This window comes from Erpetoichthys calabaricus, chromosome 4 (genome assembly GCF_900747795.2).
Source record: "Erpetoichthys calabaricus chromosome 4, fErpCal1.3, whole genome shotgun sequence".
Taxonomy (NCBI): Eukaryota; Metazoa; Chordata; class Cladistia; order Polypteriformes; family Polypteridae; genus Erpetoichthys; species Erpetoichthys calabaricus.
This window is the reverse complement of record NC_041397.2, coordinates 48,361,335-48,380,111: the sequence shown is the minus strand read 5'-3', so window position 1 is coordinate 48,380,111 and position 18,777 is coordinate 48,361,335. Positions and strand designations below refer to the sequence as shown.

Genomic DNA, 18,777 nt, shown 5'->3' with positions numbered 1-18,777 from the left:
ATGAATTAAAATTAATTTGAAGCAAACGTTTTTGCGGTTTCTTTGCAATTGCCATGAGTTGAGACAGTCCTAATCCGAGATCTGCCTGCATACATCACCTTTCAGTAATGTTTACTAGCTATAGTTGTTCTGCATGTATTGAATGGCTTAAGCAACACAGTGAAATCCGTGATGAGAAAGCATTGTAGCTGACAGTGCTACTAGCAGTGCTACCTTAACTACTTGTCCAGACTCCCTACAGCAACGCTTGCTGTTAAATTCTATTACATACTACTTTGACAACTATTTTGGAGTTTATTGTGGTTCAGGTGAAAATAAAATTGAACTGCAATCAAATATAGCAAAGCACTTAATTCTTATCTGCAGTGATAATATCTATCTATCTATCTATCTAATATCCTGTCAAATGTGCATAATGTTTTACTTTAAAACTGAAGCTAACATAAAGCATTTTAGCTACTGCTTTGCTGTGCCTTTTCTCCCTTCAGTACTTTCCATTTCTTTCAAAATAAATCTGGCATATAAGCAAAATGGTGAGGCCATGCAGTCAGCATCAGGGAATTTGTAAATGACAATTCTTGGCGGTTAGAGTGTCTTTCAGGTATTAGCTGTGACATAAACATAATATATAAAGTTGTTTATGCTGTTATGCACATTAATTTGTGATCAGTTTATGTGTAGCTGTTTAAAAATAGACTGCTGATCATGTCAACTTGGCAGCATTCTCTGTTTAGTTTAGCTGTCGTAGTATATTAAGTAGTAACTTTACACTTCTCGTGGGTGTGAAGTGCAATGTCCAATCAGTGTTTTATTTCTATAAATTCGTAGTGTTTTGCAGTCTATTTGAGGAAATGTTTGTCTGATATTTCCTAACAGTAAGTGCCACCCTTCATATTTTCATGAAATCAGTTGTTCTCCCTTTGCAGTTTTTAATAAGAATGCTGTGAGTTTTATTACAAATTTTATTACAAATTGTAACTTATGTGCAGCATCAATATGAAGGGCACTCTACCACAGCATCATTCATTGCTTTTCCTTTTTTCACTTCTCCAATACCCTGCACTAATACATAATAATAGTTATCTGGTGCTTAAGTAAAATTTTCAATGAATAATACATGTTTTATAAATATGGCAGTATCATCTCAGATATGGATTATTGTCAAGACTTTGTGATTTTTCTGGTATCTGTACCTTTTATCATGAGATTGTTTTATATAGTATGTTCTAAAATTGTTGTGTCAAAGGATATCATTTTACATTGTAAGGCTATAAACCAGAAACGAACATTGAACTTTTGAAGAGTTGTATACATGCATATATGGCGCTGAATACTGTTAAATTGGAATGCGTTCATGCTCAAGGAGGTGACTTGTGTTTTTTGATTTGCATCATACAGCATTCTAAAACAGTTACTGTATGTTTCAGAAAAATGCGAATTGTCAAAGGTGCAGCAAGGACAATAACAGCTATTCAAATGTCATTCGTCCTATTCAGAAGTTCTCCAGCTGTTAGAAGTCCTCAAAGCAGCTAACAAACATAGTTCCACTCCTCATTACTTTTTGTTTCGTATCCTGATTCTTCTCTGAATGGATGTGGAGGAAGTCATGGCAAAAAATACAGTCTTCTTGTATATAATACTCTACGGTGGCTGTCTGTCTGTCCAGGATCTTAAATCACCTGTAGCTCGCAAACTGTTTGTACCTGAAATTTGGTACACATACACTAAGTGACGTCTACTATCCGCTTTCGGGTGATGATTGACCACCAAGGTTATTTCTCTTTTTATTTTTATTTTATGTAATTGTAGAATCAACTCTTGACAACAGCCAGCAGGGCAGACGTTCTCATCCCTACCACCTTCGCTGTCCCTTCCCCTACCTCTTCATATTTTAAATCATTCTAGAGGTAGATGCTTAAGTGAAAAATTAAGGAAAACGTACTAACTGCAGCACAAACACTGACTTAATCAGTTTCAATGCAAAAAGATGTTGACAAAAAAAGAGAAGAAGCGGGTGCTAGGGTGGAGAAAAGAAGAGCTGCTCAGGAAGCAGCAAGCGCATCAACCTCTGAGCAAACGAATGGTAATCGTACAGAGAAAGAGTATGAAAACTATGAATGCTCAAGTCAAGTGTATTCACTGCATGTTCACTGCATGCAGTGTGCCATTACTGGCATATAATAAATTAAAAAAAAAAATATATATATATATATGTAGTGAAAATATAATACCATACCCCTTTTGCTCTGACTCACCATATTTAGAAAATAAACTCTGTTTCTAACATGTAAGAAACTGAAGAGGTTCTGCAAAAAAATGGGGTGTTAACATATTTATGCCTTGTCTGCATCATACGCCACAATGTATGCTCATCACCTTAAATTTCACAAAAGGTGAATGTGCATGTAAATGCTCAAATAATATCTAGGCCGCGTAATGTAAATACCACAGAAACTGGATTCAGTCTCTTCATCAATTCTGATTTGAGCTTCGAGACCTGGTAGTATAAACATGGCCCCTGTTTCTTATTTAGAAGCCAACCGTTGCTGCCAAAGCAATTATTGCTCAAACAACACTTTTTATGGTTCATTTAATTGTCACTTGCTTATTCTAGTGTTATGCATTTGCATGTTGTTTTTAATGAATTCTTTTCTTAACTAGCTACCAATCAACAGTTCATTCTTTGTCTTGGTTAAAGTGTATTAGCTTGATATGTATTAGTTGACTGCAGCAGGGGAAATGAAAATGTTGTGACCAAATGTGGTGAATTGTCAGAAGAGCATACTTTTTTATGTCAAGGCAGCCTAGCATAATAACAAAACTCCTAAAATTTATACAACTTTTACATCATATTACCTTGCAATTTTTTATCTAAGAACTAAATATGTAAAATCAGAACTTAAGGACATTTATAAAAATAAACTACATTTCATTTTGTAAGTGCTATACATTGCTGATTATTAAAGGAAGCCAAAATTAACAACAGTTTATTCATACTCTGAAACATTTTTTTTCGTTTGTGGCCAGTAAAGAGAATGAATGTATCATGGCAGTGTTGAGCAGCAAACAACATTTAGTGTTTTTCAGTCCATGAATGAGAACCATCACATAATTACTCATTCAGCAGCAGTTTTCAAAGAATCATTTCTCAGTTGTCGCCTCCGTTAACTTAATAAAAAAAAATATATGCCTCAGGGTCACTAAGGTTTGTTGCTGAGTCACCAGGTTTTAAGCAGTGACAGGGAAACCTAAAAGACGTAACATGGTGGAAAAATACCTGGCAGGCCCTAAAGCTATTAAATAAAAGAATAGGCACATTTTGTATCAAAAAGCAAAGCCAAGGCACCAAAAAAAAAAGTGTGGTGTATTTAGATAATCAAGTTATCAGCTGCTAGCACTGCAAGCACGAGCACCTTATCAGCTCCATCTCATCATATTGCAGGAGATGCTCCGCCACAGATGGTGAGAGTGAAGCAGGAGCAAGAATAAAAAGCTAGGCAGAAAGGATTCAGAACTGATCTGCTATCCATTCTAATGGCAAATTTGATTTATCTCAAATAAAATGAATGAACTTTCCGCTTAAATGTGGTCACTACGCATACAGTCATTGGGGCATTTTGTGTTGGAGTTGGCTGAAACCTAATACACCTGATACTATTTTAATGCTGGATGGGTTGCATCATGTTTGAGCGGACAGAGACCTGGTATGGTGGGGAGGCAGTAGGATGACTGGTTATCTATATGAATGAAGAATGGTGTAAAGGGAAGAAGTTAAAACAATTAAAGCTAATATTTGTAATCCAGTCATTGAAATACTGGCTGTTAGAATTTGTCCACGTTATCTACTGATACAGCATCCTTATTAATGTTTATTCCTCCCTCTGTGAATGGGGTTACAGCAATATAAACAATTCACTCCCCCCCCCCCCCCCAACACTCCGATGATGAATCATTGTGAACTTGCAGTTGTATGTGGTGACTCCAGCTGTGTGACTTCAGAAGAAATTATGACGAATTTCCATTAGTATGTGTCGTGTTGCACTTGAGGGGAAAAAGAAGCGGTACCTGCTGTATTCAGATGTTAAAAATGTCTTTAAATGTAAACCTATGGCACCGTTGGGGAGATATGACCACAATCTGATCCATCTTATGTTCAGCTACAGGCATGTTATTAAATGACAACCTGTCACCATCAAGATAGTGAAGCTGAAATGGCTGTGAATGACTACGTCCTAGAGACAGGCTGGGAAATGATGAGAAGGTTAAATGGGAATCATATTGAGGAACATGGTCACTGCATCACAGACTATATTAATTTTTGTGTGAAAAGTATTGTACCTACAAAAAGAATGCACAGCTTTCCAAACAGCAAGTCCTGCATTACTAAAGAGCTCCTGAATGAGAAGAAGAAACGTTCAGATCTGGTGACAAAGTGGCTCTAAATGGTATACAGCGAGTGCTGATGAAAAAGCAGAATGATTGGAAGAAAGCTTACAAAGCTTTCACTCAGAATAAATACAAAGCATGTTTGGAATGGGCTGCCCTTAATGATGTGGCCACTTTGGATCCTACCCAGCCAAACAAAATGGCATAAGAAATAAATCAATAAGCAAAAATATTTTTTAAAAAGTCCAAAATGCAGCTAGATGCAGCACTTAATGTGTGATTTTTAGTTAATATACAGTGTCATGCAAAAGTATGAAAACCGGTACATACATACCCAAAAATAATTGAGGCTGTTTTGCAGCAAAAGAATTATTTGCAAAGTATTAATGTACAGGTCTTCAATACTTATGCAAACAATAACTTTTGAGTTTTGTTTCTTCAGTGAAATATCTACAGAAAATTGGTTATTTTGAATTTAGAAATGTATTGTGACAGAATAAGAGTTCACATTAAAAATACTGAATGGATAAATGTGTTTACAAATCCTTTTTGCCATGCACAAAATTAGGAATTAGGATGTCTTTCAAGGGGATTGAATACTTTTGCACAACACTGTATAATAAATATTTTGAAACAGTGCTGAGATCAATAGAGTGTTCAGAATAATGGGAGAATCAACATGACTTAGAAATTACTGGTGGTGTTAGTTGATTGGAAGAGGTAAGAAAGTTCTGTATAGTAAATGTCAAATGATTTGATGTATTAGATGAGGTGATAAAATTAGAAAAGTATAAACGCAGATGAATTAATTGCTCACTCCACATGTGTGCATAACTCTTTCCAAGTAAATGTTCTGCTTACTCATCTGGGCCCTGGTCTTTTTTTATCTAGACACTCTAAGTCTCTGAACCATTTGTTCAAAAAACATAAGTAAATTCAAGCTCTATAGAGTTTCATTACTACTGTTGTTGAAATGGAGTAAAAGTGTTTTGAAACCTAATCCCTGCATAAACAATAAATGTTACTATGTAATGTTTTTACAAAACTTGTATACTGCCTAAGGGATGTGCATGAGATGTCAAGTATATCAGTAACCACTGTATTTAGAAAGAGAACTATTTGGTTGCCAGTGTTTCAGATGTAAGTATCATGCTTATAGTGAAAGTGAAGTAATAAATCAAAACAGTGGAATTCGATATACCAGTCGGTGACCTGTTCAGTTTATTTTTCATTTGTGAAGAAAGGGGCCTTTTTTATCTTGGGCTATCCTCCATCTCCAGTTGCTCTGGGTTGGAATAATTACCTGAAGATTTGATCATTTTTATTTTATAGTCTTCAAGTCCTGACAGGAGTGTGTCATAGGGATGTCAGACAGTTATTGGCTACAGCTATTCATTATAGTCCTATAGTTTTTGGAAGCCCATTATTTAATATTTTAATAACCAGTTGGTAGTTGACATGCACAAAATACAAACACGAATTGCTAACCAGGTAATTTGATCTCCTTTGCATTCACAGTGCTGTGAAAAAGTATGTCCCTCCCTAATATCTGGTTTTGCACATTTTATAGAATGATTGCCATCAGCCCATTACACAAGATGCAATATTAAAGATGTGGAGATTTACTAAATACACAATACAGTTTTCATATTATTACTTCCTTTGTTTAAAGGTAAAGGGTTATCTAGCACCCCTGTCATTCATTTGAAAATGTAATTTCCCCTAGGTTTTCAGCACTTTATTGCAGCAATAATTGGGACTAAATATTTCCTATAATTTGAAATCAGTCTTCCACATTTCTGTTACAATGCTAAGAAATTTTAGCTTTTTTTTTTTTTTTTTGCATTGTGACTTTCATTCAGACAAATTGGTAGGCTTATGGCAGGTAAATCCCATAGCATCTGTACTTGGGTTGAAGTGTGGAATTTAACTTGGCCATTCCAAAATTTTGACCTTGTTACTTCTGATATATTTGGTTGTAGGTTTGTATTTGTGTTTTAGCTCATTGCACTAGTATCAGTATCAGGTCACAGAAGTTGATTGGACATTATTCTTAAGAACATTCTGGTAAAATGTAGAACTCAAAGCAAAGCATCCTCACCCCATACTGCTACCACAGAGTTTTATTGTAGGTATAATCTCCTTACACACTGAACATTGTATTAGCCTTGGATGAGATACAGTGGGGCCTATGTTGTCCAGAAAGGTCGGGCATAGAACTTCCTTTGCCGAATATTTCTTTTGATAACTGCAATAAGAACTCAGTTCATCTTGCAGTCTTTGCTGCCATCTAATGGTTAAAGTTGAACAGTACACTGTCCAGGCAGCTTCTGTTAATACATGAGAATGGCTTCAGCTTTCTTCCCCCTTGAAAGTACTATACTGTACTAAACTTTTACAAGTAACAACTTGTTTAATGTACACATTTCTGACCAATGTAATTTTAGAGCATTTTTGTGCTTTTGTTAAGGAGAGTGTTGTACAATGAATATACCTTTTATATTTTGCGTAAAATGCTTGTGCTTTTGTGCAAAGATTTTTTTTACGTCAATGATTAGTAGATTTATTGTAATAATGGTTAGTAAACCAGTCCATTAGCAGAATAGTTATTAATTGCAACACTAGGCCACTATGCACTTTATTCCCACTTCCCAGCTTTTATCTGCTGCGTTAGCAGATGTAAATATTTTGAACCAGCTGCAGAAATTATGGAAACAAAGCAATGGAAATTCTAATGGTATTTTACACTGCAATCTGGCTTGTTCTAATCTGATTGTTTAAGTTGGATTTGGCCATCTTTATAACTTCACATGAACTGACATGAATCTGAAGTCTTTTTGCATATCACCACTTTAATAATGCATTTTATTTATATGGGCACTAATACTTCAGCAGCTGCTGTTATCCCCTGGGTGGTCCAACTGTTTTTAAGTTACACTACTTGTGAGTTTCATTTCCCCAGAATTAATTATTCCTGTTTGTACAGGTACTTCTCTGATCTGATTGTTTCAATGTCCAAGTATACATATAGGAGTTCTTCAGAGGTGCAGTTTTAACCGAAAGGAATCCTGGATAAAGCAATCCCCATAACTTTGAGGTCATATGTTTTTGATAGATGGCACAAATTACAAATGATAGTTAAGCTTTTAAGTTTTAAGTTTGTGAGGAATAATCTTAAATTTCCGTATGTTCCTGATTTTTTTTTTTGTAAATCAGGTCATCATTACAGATGGGAATTGGTTCTTGGTTAACCTAACTTATTAAATAGTGTTTACATAAAAATTGCCACAAAGCTCAAAAGCAAATGGCTGTTCTTTGAGATCAGAATTTAAAATCTATATACACATAGTGTGTTTTTGTGAGCTTCCTGGATATTGCTTGATGTACAAGGATAGGCTGTTACTTTGCTGTCATAGTCTTGGTTTTGAATAATAGGCCTTTTGGATAATTGTACATTTCTGTAATTATGTGGATAGCCACACTATCCTTCAAATCAGATGTTTCGTTGTGTCCTGCATAAGCCTAGCTTTGAATACTTCAAACTCTGTGTCGCAATAGAGTTCCGTTTCTATTATGGTGTTCACAATGTAATCCAATTCCATTCAGTCCTGGTGAATAATGAAGTGGTAAGATGCCAGTGTGACTATACATTTGTCATTATGTCTCATCAGCTTAACCAGTACAGTTTTCTTAATATACTTTGCTGCATCTGTTGTGAAATGTTTTTTTGACTGCTGTCAAACTGTGCAGTAATAATTATTCTTTATGACCATCATATATCCTAAGGAAATTTAAATAATAGGCACAGCAGCTGCGTATGTCATGGACAGGTACCTTGCCTTAATGACTGGAGATGCAACTTTTTCTATTATTGTATATGGTTGTTATGTGTTAGTTTCAGTATGTCATTATCTGTGTTCATTACACATTGGAATATCAGTCTGTCTTTATCCACTATATGTATATTTCTGTTAAATTTGTACAAAATAGTAATGAATACAAGAGGGAATTCTAATGCACAACTGCTTTGCACACTTACACAGCTTAACAACCCATATGATACAAGGGTATTTGTGAAATATGTCATTGGTATTTGTTAAACTTGTTTCAGTGTGTGGTGTTTTTTATGTGGCCCATTTAAGTTAATTTATTCAAGAATTGGGAAATCGCCCTTATTTCATTTGCATTGTTAGTAAATATTGTAAATACAGGATCACAGTAAATTATGGTTTATAAATTAAAATGAATGTTTTGAGTTACAGATTACACAGTTGATGCCTGATTTATAACTCTGAGGCAAATACAAATGTGCCACTTGCTCTCTCCAGATGCTTCAGTTTTTAGCATAATAGGCCAGTTGTCTTATTTTTGTAATTTGAATTCCTAGTGCCATGTGACTTGGGGTTTAGACTAGTCCAACCCAAACTTTTGTAAACTGTTTACTAGGGATGCACTTTATACCAGTGGAAACGAGGCACCTGGTAGAAACTTGTCAACTAGTAGAAATATTATATCATTTTTATCACAATTGTATATCTGGAAGTCACCTTTGTTTTTTATTCAACAGAGATGGTGCATGGTATGGAGTTTGTGTTCCATTTCTTAATTTTTTTTTACTGTTTAGACCATGCAGTGTAAATTTTCTAAGAATTCATGTCTTTCTAATGATATGTACAATACAGTAATCCCTCCTCCATCGCGGGGGTTGCGTTCCAGAGCCACCCGCGAAATAAGAAAATCCGCGAAGTAGAAACCATATGTTTATATGGTTATTTTTATATTGTCATGCTTGGGTCACAGATTTGCACAGAAACACAGGAGGTTGTAGAGAGACAGGAACGTTATTCAAACACTGCAAACAAACATTTGTCTCTTTTTCAAAAGTTTAAACTGTGCTCCATGACAAGACAGAGATGACAGTTCTGTCTCACAATTAAAAGAATGCAAACATATCTTCCTCTTCAAAGGAAACAGAGAGGAAAGCAAACAAATCAATAGGGCTGTTTGGCTTTTAAGTATGCGAAGCACCGCGGCACAAAGCTGTTGAAGGCGGCAGCTCACACCCCCTCCGTCAGGAGCAGGGAGAGAGAGAGACAGAGAAAAACAAAGTCAAAAATCAATACGTGCCCTTTGAGCTTTTAAGTATACGAAGCAGCTGCACACAGAAGGTAGCAACGTGAAGATAATCTTTCAGCATTTTTAGACGAGCGTCCGTATCGTCTAGGTGTGCGAACAGCCCCCCTGCTCACACCCCCTACGCCAGGATCAGAGAAAGTCAGCGCGAGAGAGAGAGGGAAAGTAAGTTGGGTAGCTTCTCAGCCATCTGCCAATAGCATCCCTTGTATGAAATCAACTGGGCAAACCAACTGAGGAAGCATGTACCAGAAATTAAAAGACCCATTGTCCTCAGAAATCCACAAACCAGCGAAAAATCCGCGATATATTTTTAAATATGCTAATATATATATATATATATATATATATATATATATATATATATATATATATATGTCAGAAAAATGAATGAATATATAATAAATAATTTTTCTTTTACCTCAGTCTTAACTTTTCTTGTATGTTAAAATGTTGCATTCTTTATTTTCCATAGGCAGAGATAATGCTTGTGAGAAAACATCATACATGTTCTTACGCAAGGAACTACCAGTGCGACTAGCCAACACCATGCGAGAGGTCAACCTACTCCCAGACAATCTTCTGAGCAGACCATCAGTAAAGCTAGTGCAGACTTGGTATGTTCGTGCTTGTTTCTTTTTTTATGTTGTAAATTGCAATGTTTTTGTAGCTTATGTACTGTATTTCTATATCCAAAAAGCATTCTGTATCCAAAAGCATTATCCAAGTGATTCTATTTCCTTAAACTGTTCTAGGACCATAATTTTAAATGTTCATTATTCTAAATACAGGTAATTTTTATTAAGCATTTTCACTTAATTAAATATCACTCTAGGCATTTCCTTTGTAGTGCCGTGGCATGTTGGTATCTATCTATCTATCTATCTATCTATCGATCGATCGATCGATCGATCGATCGATCGATCTTGGATTGTATGGTAATGTGATTTCTGCTATTAACATGAAAGCTACAGAGCCGAACAAGGTACACAGAATAATGTTAACCGCACATAGAAATGGAGTTTAACGAAGGTGACTTAAGTACATAAATCAGAATTACAAATGTCGATGTAGGCTGACTGACAATTAGTACTGTATGTATCAGCTACAAAAAAAAGTCATTAAAACTTGGCACTTTTTACCAGTGTTTGTTTTCAAAGTATCATGAGGCAACTAACAGAGTTCCAGAAAGGCGAAATAGTCAGGATCTGAATTGCATGTGCATTGGTCTCAAACTGCAAAATTACTTGGTATGTTAAGGGGAACAGGCTGAAATAAGAAAATCCATGTGCCATACAGGAGAAAACTGCACTGGCCCAGAGAAACAGTTGTGTCAAGTTAAGGCTAACTTATGGGGATAGAGAAAACTTTGCAGAATAGTTACTACATGACAGAAGTGCAGCCTTAAAAGTTACCACAATTTAAATCCATACCTCTGTGATCCCATAGAAACAAATTCCATATGTTATGAACATCACAAAGATAGTTTATGGCTGTTCAGATATTGCGTATATCCGAGGCCATTTCACAAACACCGAACCTGGTATAAAGTACAAAACCTGGACCCTGAGCAATGGAAAAAATATCATACGTCCTTTTACACCCAATGTCCTATATCCAGATAGGTTAATGTTTGGAGAAAGCCAAAGGATATCTACAACATAAAATGTCTAATAACCAAGGAGACAGCTCTTTAATGACATGACCATGTACCTTGTCAGAGTCGTGTGGTACAATGATTGCTCCGCATGGTCTTATGATAGCCATGGAATATGAGGCCATTTTATAGCACCAGGTGCACACTGTGATTCAAACACTGTTCTGTAATAATATTCTCGTATTCCCGGATGAAAATAACCCCCTACATACACACTGCTGAACTAATTAAATAGTGTAGTACAGAGCAGAAGGGTGACTGGAGGATGTGCTCCAACTATAGGGGGATCACACTCCTCAGCCTCCCTGGTAAGGTCTATTCAGGGGTGCTGGAGAAGAGAGTTCGGTTGATAGTCGATTCTCTGATTCAAGAAGAATAATGCAGATTCTGTCCCAGCCGTGGGAACACTGGACCAGCTCTGCTCCCTGGCCAGGATCCTGGAGGGGGCATGGGAGTTTGCCCAACCAGTCCACATGTGTTTTGTGGATTTGGAGAAGGCATTCGACCATGTCCCTCGAAGCATCCAGTGGGGTGCAAGGCTCATTGTTACGAGCCATTCAGTGCCTGTATAGGAGGAGCAGGAGCTTGGTCCGCATTGCCGGTAATAAGTCGAACTCGTTTCCTGTTGATGTTGGACTCCACCAGGACTGCCCTTTGTCACTGATTCTGTTCATAAGTTTTATGGACAGAATTGCTAGGCTCAGCCAAGGAGCGTAGGGGGTCTAGTTCGGTGACCTCAGAATCTCGTCTCTGCTTTTTGCAGATGATGTGGTTCTGTTGGCTTCATCGGACCGTGACCTCCAGCTCTCACTGGAGCAGTTCGCAGCCGAGTGTGAAGCGGCGGGGATGAGAGTCAGCACCTCTAAATCCGAGGCCATGGTTCTCTGCTGGAAAAGGGTGGAATGCTCTCTCCAGGTTGGGAACACACTGTTGCCTCAAGTGGAGGAGTTCACGAGTGAGGGAAGAATGGAGCGGGAGGTCGACAGACGGATCAGTGTGGCATCCACAGTAATGCAGGCTCTGCAACGGTCCATTGTGGTGAAGAGAGAGCTGAGCCAAAAGGCCAGGCTATCGATTTACCAGTCGATCTATGTTCCTACCCTCACCTATGGCCACGAGCTTTGGGTAGTGACTGAAAGAGCAAGATCGCAGATACAAGAGGCTGAAATGAGTTTTCTCCGCAGGGTGGCTGGACTTTCCCTTAGAGAGAGGGTGAGGAGTTCAGTTATCTGGGAGAGACCCAGAGTAGAGTCGCTGCTCCTCTGTATTAAGAGGAGTCAGTTGAGGTGGTTCGGGCATCTGGTCAGGATGCCCCCTGGATGCCTCCCTAGGGGGGTGTTTCGGGCATGTCCCACTGGGAGAAGGCCACGGGGCAGACCTGGGACACGCTGGAGGGATTATATCTCCCGGCTGGCCTGGGAACTCCTCTGGGTCCCCCCAGAGGAGCTGGAGGAGGTGGCCGGGGAGAGGGTGGTCTGGGCTTCCCTACTTAGGCTGCTGCCCCCACGACATGACTTTGGGTAAGCTCTGGACAATGGATGGATGGACAGATGGATAGTACAAAGCAGATTTCTATCTCCATTCTTTAAAAAAACTGGAGGCTTTCCTTTTTGAAGATGGGCACATTAATCCCATTTCACACTGTTTAGCATTTGGAACCCTTTTGTAAAAAATATACTGAAGCCTTATTAAGCCATTGGGAGTTCAACCAGCTGTGGCCTGAGCAGGGTCACAGGGAAGCTGGACATAAGACAGTAACAATTCCCAGGCAGTATGCCAGACCATCTCAGGTTTTTTTTTAAACAAAGAAAAAAAAACACTTATCTATACAGAGAGTCTTGACAAAAGCTAAACCCAAGGTTAGGCAATCATAATTCTCAAGGGTTTGACAAGTTTTCTTAAGCTGTGGCCATTTACAAAAGAAAAAAATATATTTGAACATATATTTACAGATTATAATACGTCATCCTTTAGCCTGATGCACGACTTAGTTAACCTCATAAAATGACCTTTAAACAAACTTTGATGTGCACCTTGCATTTATGTTTGTTCTCATTTTTCTGAGAAATGATCAAACTAAGCATGCAAAAAATGGCAGAGTATATTTAGTGTTTCTTGTTATCTTCTGTAACTCTGTAATTATGCAGTCCTTCTATAGTGTTGGAGTTTTGTTGTGTATTGCTTTGTTATGGTTCACCTTGAAAAGCAAAAAAATAAAATGGAGCATTGATTATTATATATACCCCTCCTTTAACTGCCAACTTATCGTGGTGGAGGGGTTTGCGTGTCCCAATGATCCTAGGAGGTCTGTTGTCCGGGGCTTTATGCCCCTGGTAGGGTCACCCAAGGCAAACTGGTCCCAGGTGAGGGATGAGACAAAGAGCGGTTCAAACTTCCTATGATGAATGAAAACTTTGGATGGCGTTTTCCCTTGCCCGGACGCGGGTCACCGGGGCCCCCCTCTGGAGCCAGGCCTGGAGGTGGGGCTCGATGGCGAGCGCCTGGTGGCCAGGCCTGCACCCATGGGGCTTGGCCGGGCACAGCCCGAAGAGGCAACATGGGTCCCCCTTCCCATGGGCTCACCACCTATGAGAGGGGCCAAAGAGGTCGGGTGCAGTGTGAGTTGGGTGGTGGCCGAAGGTGGGGACCTTTGCGGTCCGATCCTAGGCTACAGAAGCTGGCTCTTGGGACGTGGAATGTCACCTCTCTGAAGGGGAAGGAGCCTGAGCTAGTGCGCGAGGTTGAGAGGTTCCGGCTAGATATAGTCGGACTCACCTCGACGCACAGCTTGGACTCTGGAACCAAACTCCTTGAGAGGGGCTGGAGACTCTACCACTCTGGAGTTGCCCCCGGTGAGAGGCACCGAGTGGGTGTGGGTATACTTCTTGCCCCCCGACTTGGAGCCTGTTCATTGGTGTTTACCCCGGTAGGCGAGAGGGTAGCCTCCCTCCGCCTTCGGGTGGGGGGAAACGGGTCCTAACTGTTGTTTGTGCGTATGCACCGAACAGCAGTTCGGAGTACCCACCCTTTTTGGAGTCCCTGGAGGGGGTGCTATGCACCGAACAGCAGTTCGGAGTACTCACCCTTTTTGGAGTCCCTGGAGGGGGTGCTATGCACCGAACAGCAGTTCGGAGTACCCACCCTTTTTGGAGTCCCTGGAGGGGGTGCTAGAGGGCATACCTTCTGGGGACTCCCTCGTTCTGCTGGGAGACTTCAATGCTCACGTGGGCAATGACAGTGAGACCTGGAAGGGTGTGATTGGGAGGAATGCCCCCCCCCGATCTGAACCTGAGCGGTGTTTTGTTATTAGACCTCTGTGCTCGTCACGGATTGTCCATAACGAACACCATGTTCAAGCATAGGGGTGTTCATATGTGCACTTGGCACCAGAACACCCTAGGCCTCAGTTTGATGATCGACTTTGTGGTCGTGTCATCGGACTTCCGGCCACATGTCTTGGACACTCGGGTGAAGAGAGGGGCGGAGCTGTCAACTGATCACCACCTGGTGGTGAGTTGGCTTCGATGGTGGGGGAGGATGCCGGTCAGGCCTGGTAGGCCCAAACATGTTGTGAAGGTCTGCTGGGAACGTCTGGCAGAGCCCCCTGTCAGAAGTAGCTTCAACTCCCACCTCCGGCAGAACTTCAACCACATCCCGAGGAAGGTGGGGGACATTGAGTCCGAATGGGCCATGTTCCGTGCCTCTATTGTTGAGGCAGCTGACCGGAGCTGTGGCCGTAAGGTGGTCGGTGCCTGTCGTGGCGGCAATCCCCGAACCCATTGGTGGACACCGGCTGTGAGGGATGCCGTCAAGCTGAAGGAGTCCTACAGGACCCTTTTGTCCTGTGGGACTCTGGAGGCAGCTGATAGGTACCGGCAGGCCAAGTGGAATGTGGCTTTGGTGATTGCTGAGGCAAAAACTCGGGCGTGGGAGGAGTTTGGGGAGGCCATGGAGAACTACTTTCGAACTACTTTCGGATATTCTGGTCCACCGTCCGGCGTCTCAGGAGGGGGAAGCAGTACAGTGTCAACACTGTATATGGTGGTGATGGTGCGCTGCTGACCTTGACTCGGGACGTTGTGGATTCAGAGGTGGGCTCCCCCATCTCTGGGACTGAGGTCACCGAGGTGGTCAAAAAAACTCCTTGGTGGCAGGGCCCCGGGGGTGGATGAGATACGCCGTGAGTTCCTCAAGGCTCTGGATGTTGTAGGACTGTCTTGGTTGACACGCCTCTGCAACATCACATGGACATCAGGGACAGTGCCTCTGGATTGGCAGACCAGGGTGGTGGTCCCCCTCTTTAAGAAAGGGGACCGGAGGATGTGTTCCAACTACAGAGGGATCACACTCCTCAGCCTCCCTGGAAAAGTGTATTTGGGGGTCCTGGAGAGGTGGGTCCATCGGATAGTCGAGCCTCGGATTCAGGAGGAACAGTGTGGTTTTCGTCCTGGTCGCGGAACAGTGGACCAGCTCTACACCCTTAGCAGGGTCCTGGAGGGTGCATGGGAGTTTGCCCAACCAGTCTACATGTGTTTTGTGGACTTGGAAAAGGCATTCGACCGTGTCCCTTGGGGAATCCTGTGGGGGGTACTCCGAGAGTATGGGGTACCGGACCCCCTGATAAGGGCTGTTCGGTCCCTGTACGATTGGTGCCAGAGCTTGGTCCGCATTGCCGGCAGTAAGTTTAATTAACCCGTTTCTAGTGAGAGTTGGACTCCGCCAGGGCTGCCCTTTGTCACACCGATTCTGTTCATAACTTTTATGGACAGAATTTCTAGGCGCAGCCAGGGCGTTGAGGGGGTCCGGTTTGGTGGACTCAGGATTGGGTCACTGCTTTTTGCAGATGATGTTGTCCTGTTTGCTTCATCAGGCCGTGATCTTCAGCTCTCTCTAGATCGGTTCACAGCCGAGTGTGAAGTGGCTGGGATGGGAATCAGTACCTCCAAATCCGAGACCATGGTCCTCAGCCGGAAAAGGGTGGAGTGCCCTCTCAGGGTTGGTAGCGAGATCCTGCCCCAAGTGGAGGAGTTCAAGTATCTCGGGGTCTTGTTCACGAGTGAGGGAAGAATGGAGCGTGAGATCGACAGGCGGATTGGTGCGGCATCAGCAGTAATGCGGGCTCTGCATTGGTCTGTCGTGGTGAAAAAGGAGCTGAGCCGCAAAGGCGAAGCTCTCAATTTACCAGTCGATCTATGTTCCTACCCTCACCTATGGTCATGAGCTATGGGTAGTGACCAAAAGAACGAGATCGCGAATACAAGCGACTGAAATGAGTTTCGTCCGTAGGGTGTCAGGGTTTTCCCTTAAAGATAGGGTGAGAAGCTCAGTCATCCAGGAGGAGCTCAGAGTAGAGCTGCTGCTCCTCCGCATCGAGGGGAGTCAGATGAGGTGGCTCGGGCATCTGATTGGGATGTCTCCTGGACGCCTCCCTGGTGAGGTGTTCCGGGCACGTCTAACCGGGAGGAGGCCCCGGGGAAGACCCAGGCCACGCTGGAGGGACTATGTCTCCCAGCTGGCCTGGGAACGCCTCGGGATTCTCCCAGAAGAGCTAGAAGAAGTGGCCGAGGAGAGGGAAGTCTGGGTATCTCTGCTCAAGCTGCTGCCCCCGCGACCCGACCTCGGATAAGCGGAAGAGGATGGATGGATGGATGATTATTATATACACTGAAGCTTTATAACCAAATGCATTTCATAAAGTTTCCAGATTTAACATGGCTTTGTTGTGGAAAAGTACACTAAAAACGTGTTAAGTGATAGAAAAATACTTTAATGCATATTCTTTTGTTTTTACTAATACAGTAGATCTCTTACAAAATCACTTAATGTTTCGGACCTTTAATGTGCTGTGACTCCTGCAAGCAATTTTGACAAATTTAGTTTGTTTAGTGCATATTACGTATAAAATAAAAGAATTGTATTTTAATGAAATTTTATGCTGTAGAATATACATATTAAATGTTTTTTAATTACTATTTGTTTAAACATTTACTTTTACATTGATATTTTAGAACTTAACATTTTACAGCAATTCATATTACTTGTTATGTAAAATTAACTGGTGACAACAAGGAAAATATTAGAAATTCCATGTAAATGCCATTAAAAAGAACTTGAAAAATAAAAACTGATACAGAATCAATTAGGTAGTCTACACTTCAGTGCATATCCCTTAAATAGTACATCTCAACACGTGCTAGAAAGCGAAATTGATTACAGAACAATATAAACATTTAACTTTTACATATGAGACAGTTAAAGCTATACAGAAAATATTTAAATTGATCATTCAGATTATCAGAGGTAGACAAAAATCAGTCAGAGAGGGTGGTTTTCTTTAACTTAAATTTAGGACACTGGCAAGTTTACACTTCCAGTATCATTACATTGGATTTGGGGTTATTGGGATATTGGGGTTGCAAAGATGGTGGCGCGGTTGGATGCAGCTGCATTGTGCTGTCCTGTTTGGTGCTTGCTTTGTCTGGTTTCGTTTTTTTTTTTTTTATCGTCAAGTTGTGTCACGCAAACCTTGTATATAGCCGTTAGAATTTATTTGATATTGGATTAAAGTATAAATTAAGCCATCATAAACCACTTTCAGTGGATTTATAACATACGAAAGATATGGCGAGAACACCAGGGATTCTGTTGATTATTATTGAGCCCTGTAAGCAATGGAGATGTTGGAGGGAGAGGAAAATGAAGTGGTGATGTTGATTAGGTCTATGGGCTAGGCCAAAAAAACAACCTTACAAAGTTCTGTAGTTCCACTAGGGGAAAAAATACACTCATTCATGTGTATTCAAATATAAATCATGCTTATAAAACCACACCCCTTCCCCACTTAGGTTAGTCGGATCATCTTTCATTGGTCCTCATCCCAGCATACACACCTATCAGGAGGAGGACAAACCAAGTTACGAAGGCCATAAATACTTGGCCTAAGAGTGCTCTCATTCAGCTATAGCGACTGTTTTGCACAAACTGATTGGCATTTGCTAGAGCAACAAGACTTAGGGGAATAAGCATCAAGTGCTGTGCTGATAATGTCACTGTCACAAATAGGATTCAGGAGTTTCCAAATCAGAAACCCTGGATGATGAAAGAAATACAGGTGGTCCTCAAAAAACATAACAGTGCCTTCAGGTCAGGTACCAGGGTATTATGCAGTATAGCAAGAGCTGACCCGAGGAGAGGTATCTGAGAAACCAAAGAGGCCTATAAGAGGGAAATAAAAGTCCACCTCACAGAGGACAACCCTCAGTGGGTGTGGCAAGGAATTCAACACATTACGAATTACAAGGGCAGCAACACCAGGGGCCTCGTACATAACAGCGTCCGTAGAATTCACACTAAAACTTGGCGTATGGACAAAAGCGGAAATGTTCGTACGCACAAAAAAAAATCCAGATGCATAAATCTGCGTTCGCCAACTTCCACGTTCTTCCTCTCCATAAATCCCAGTCAGCATGAAATGTAATGCATGTGCACGCGCCTGCTGCCACTCCCCAAACTCCTCCCAGAATTACACCTCTTTGAATATTCAAATCAATATAAATAGCCCTTAAGCTCAGTGTTCTGTAAAAAGGCAATGGCAAAAGCAC

At 41.0% G+C, this 18,777-nt stretch overlaps 1 protein-coding gene across 1 annotated transcript in view; it reads left to right on the top strand.

Annotated features, from left to right (window-relative positions):
• pdk3a (pyruvate dehydrogenase kinase, isozyme 3a) overlaps positions 1–18,777 on the top strand; it is a 62,102-nt gene that overhangs the window by 7,093 nt on the left and 36,232 nt on the right. The window contains exon 2 of the mRNA XM_028799419.2: positions 9,995–10,136. Coding sequence (XP_028655252.2) covers positions 9,995–10,136 — 142 coding nt within the window. The remainder of the gene's footprint in view (positions 1–9,994; positions 10,137–18,777) is intronic.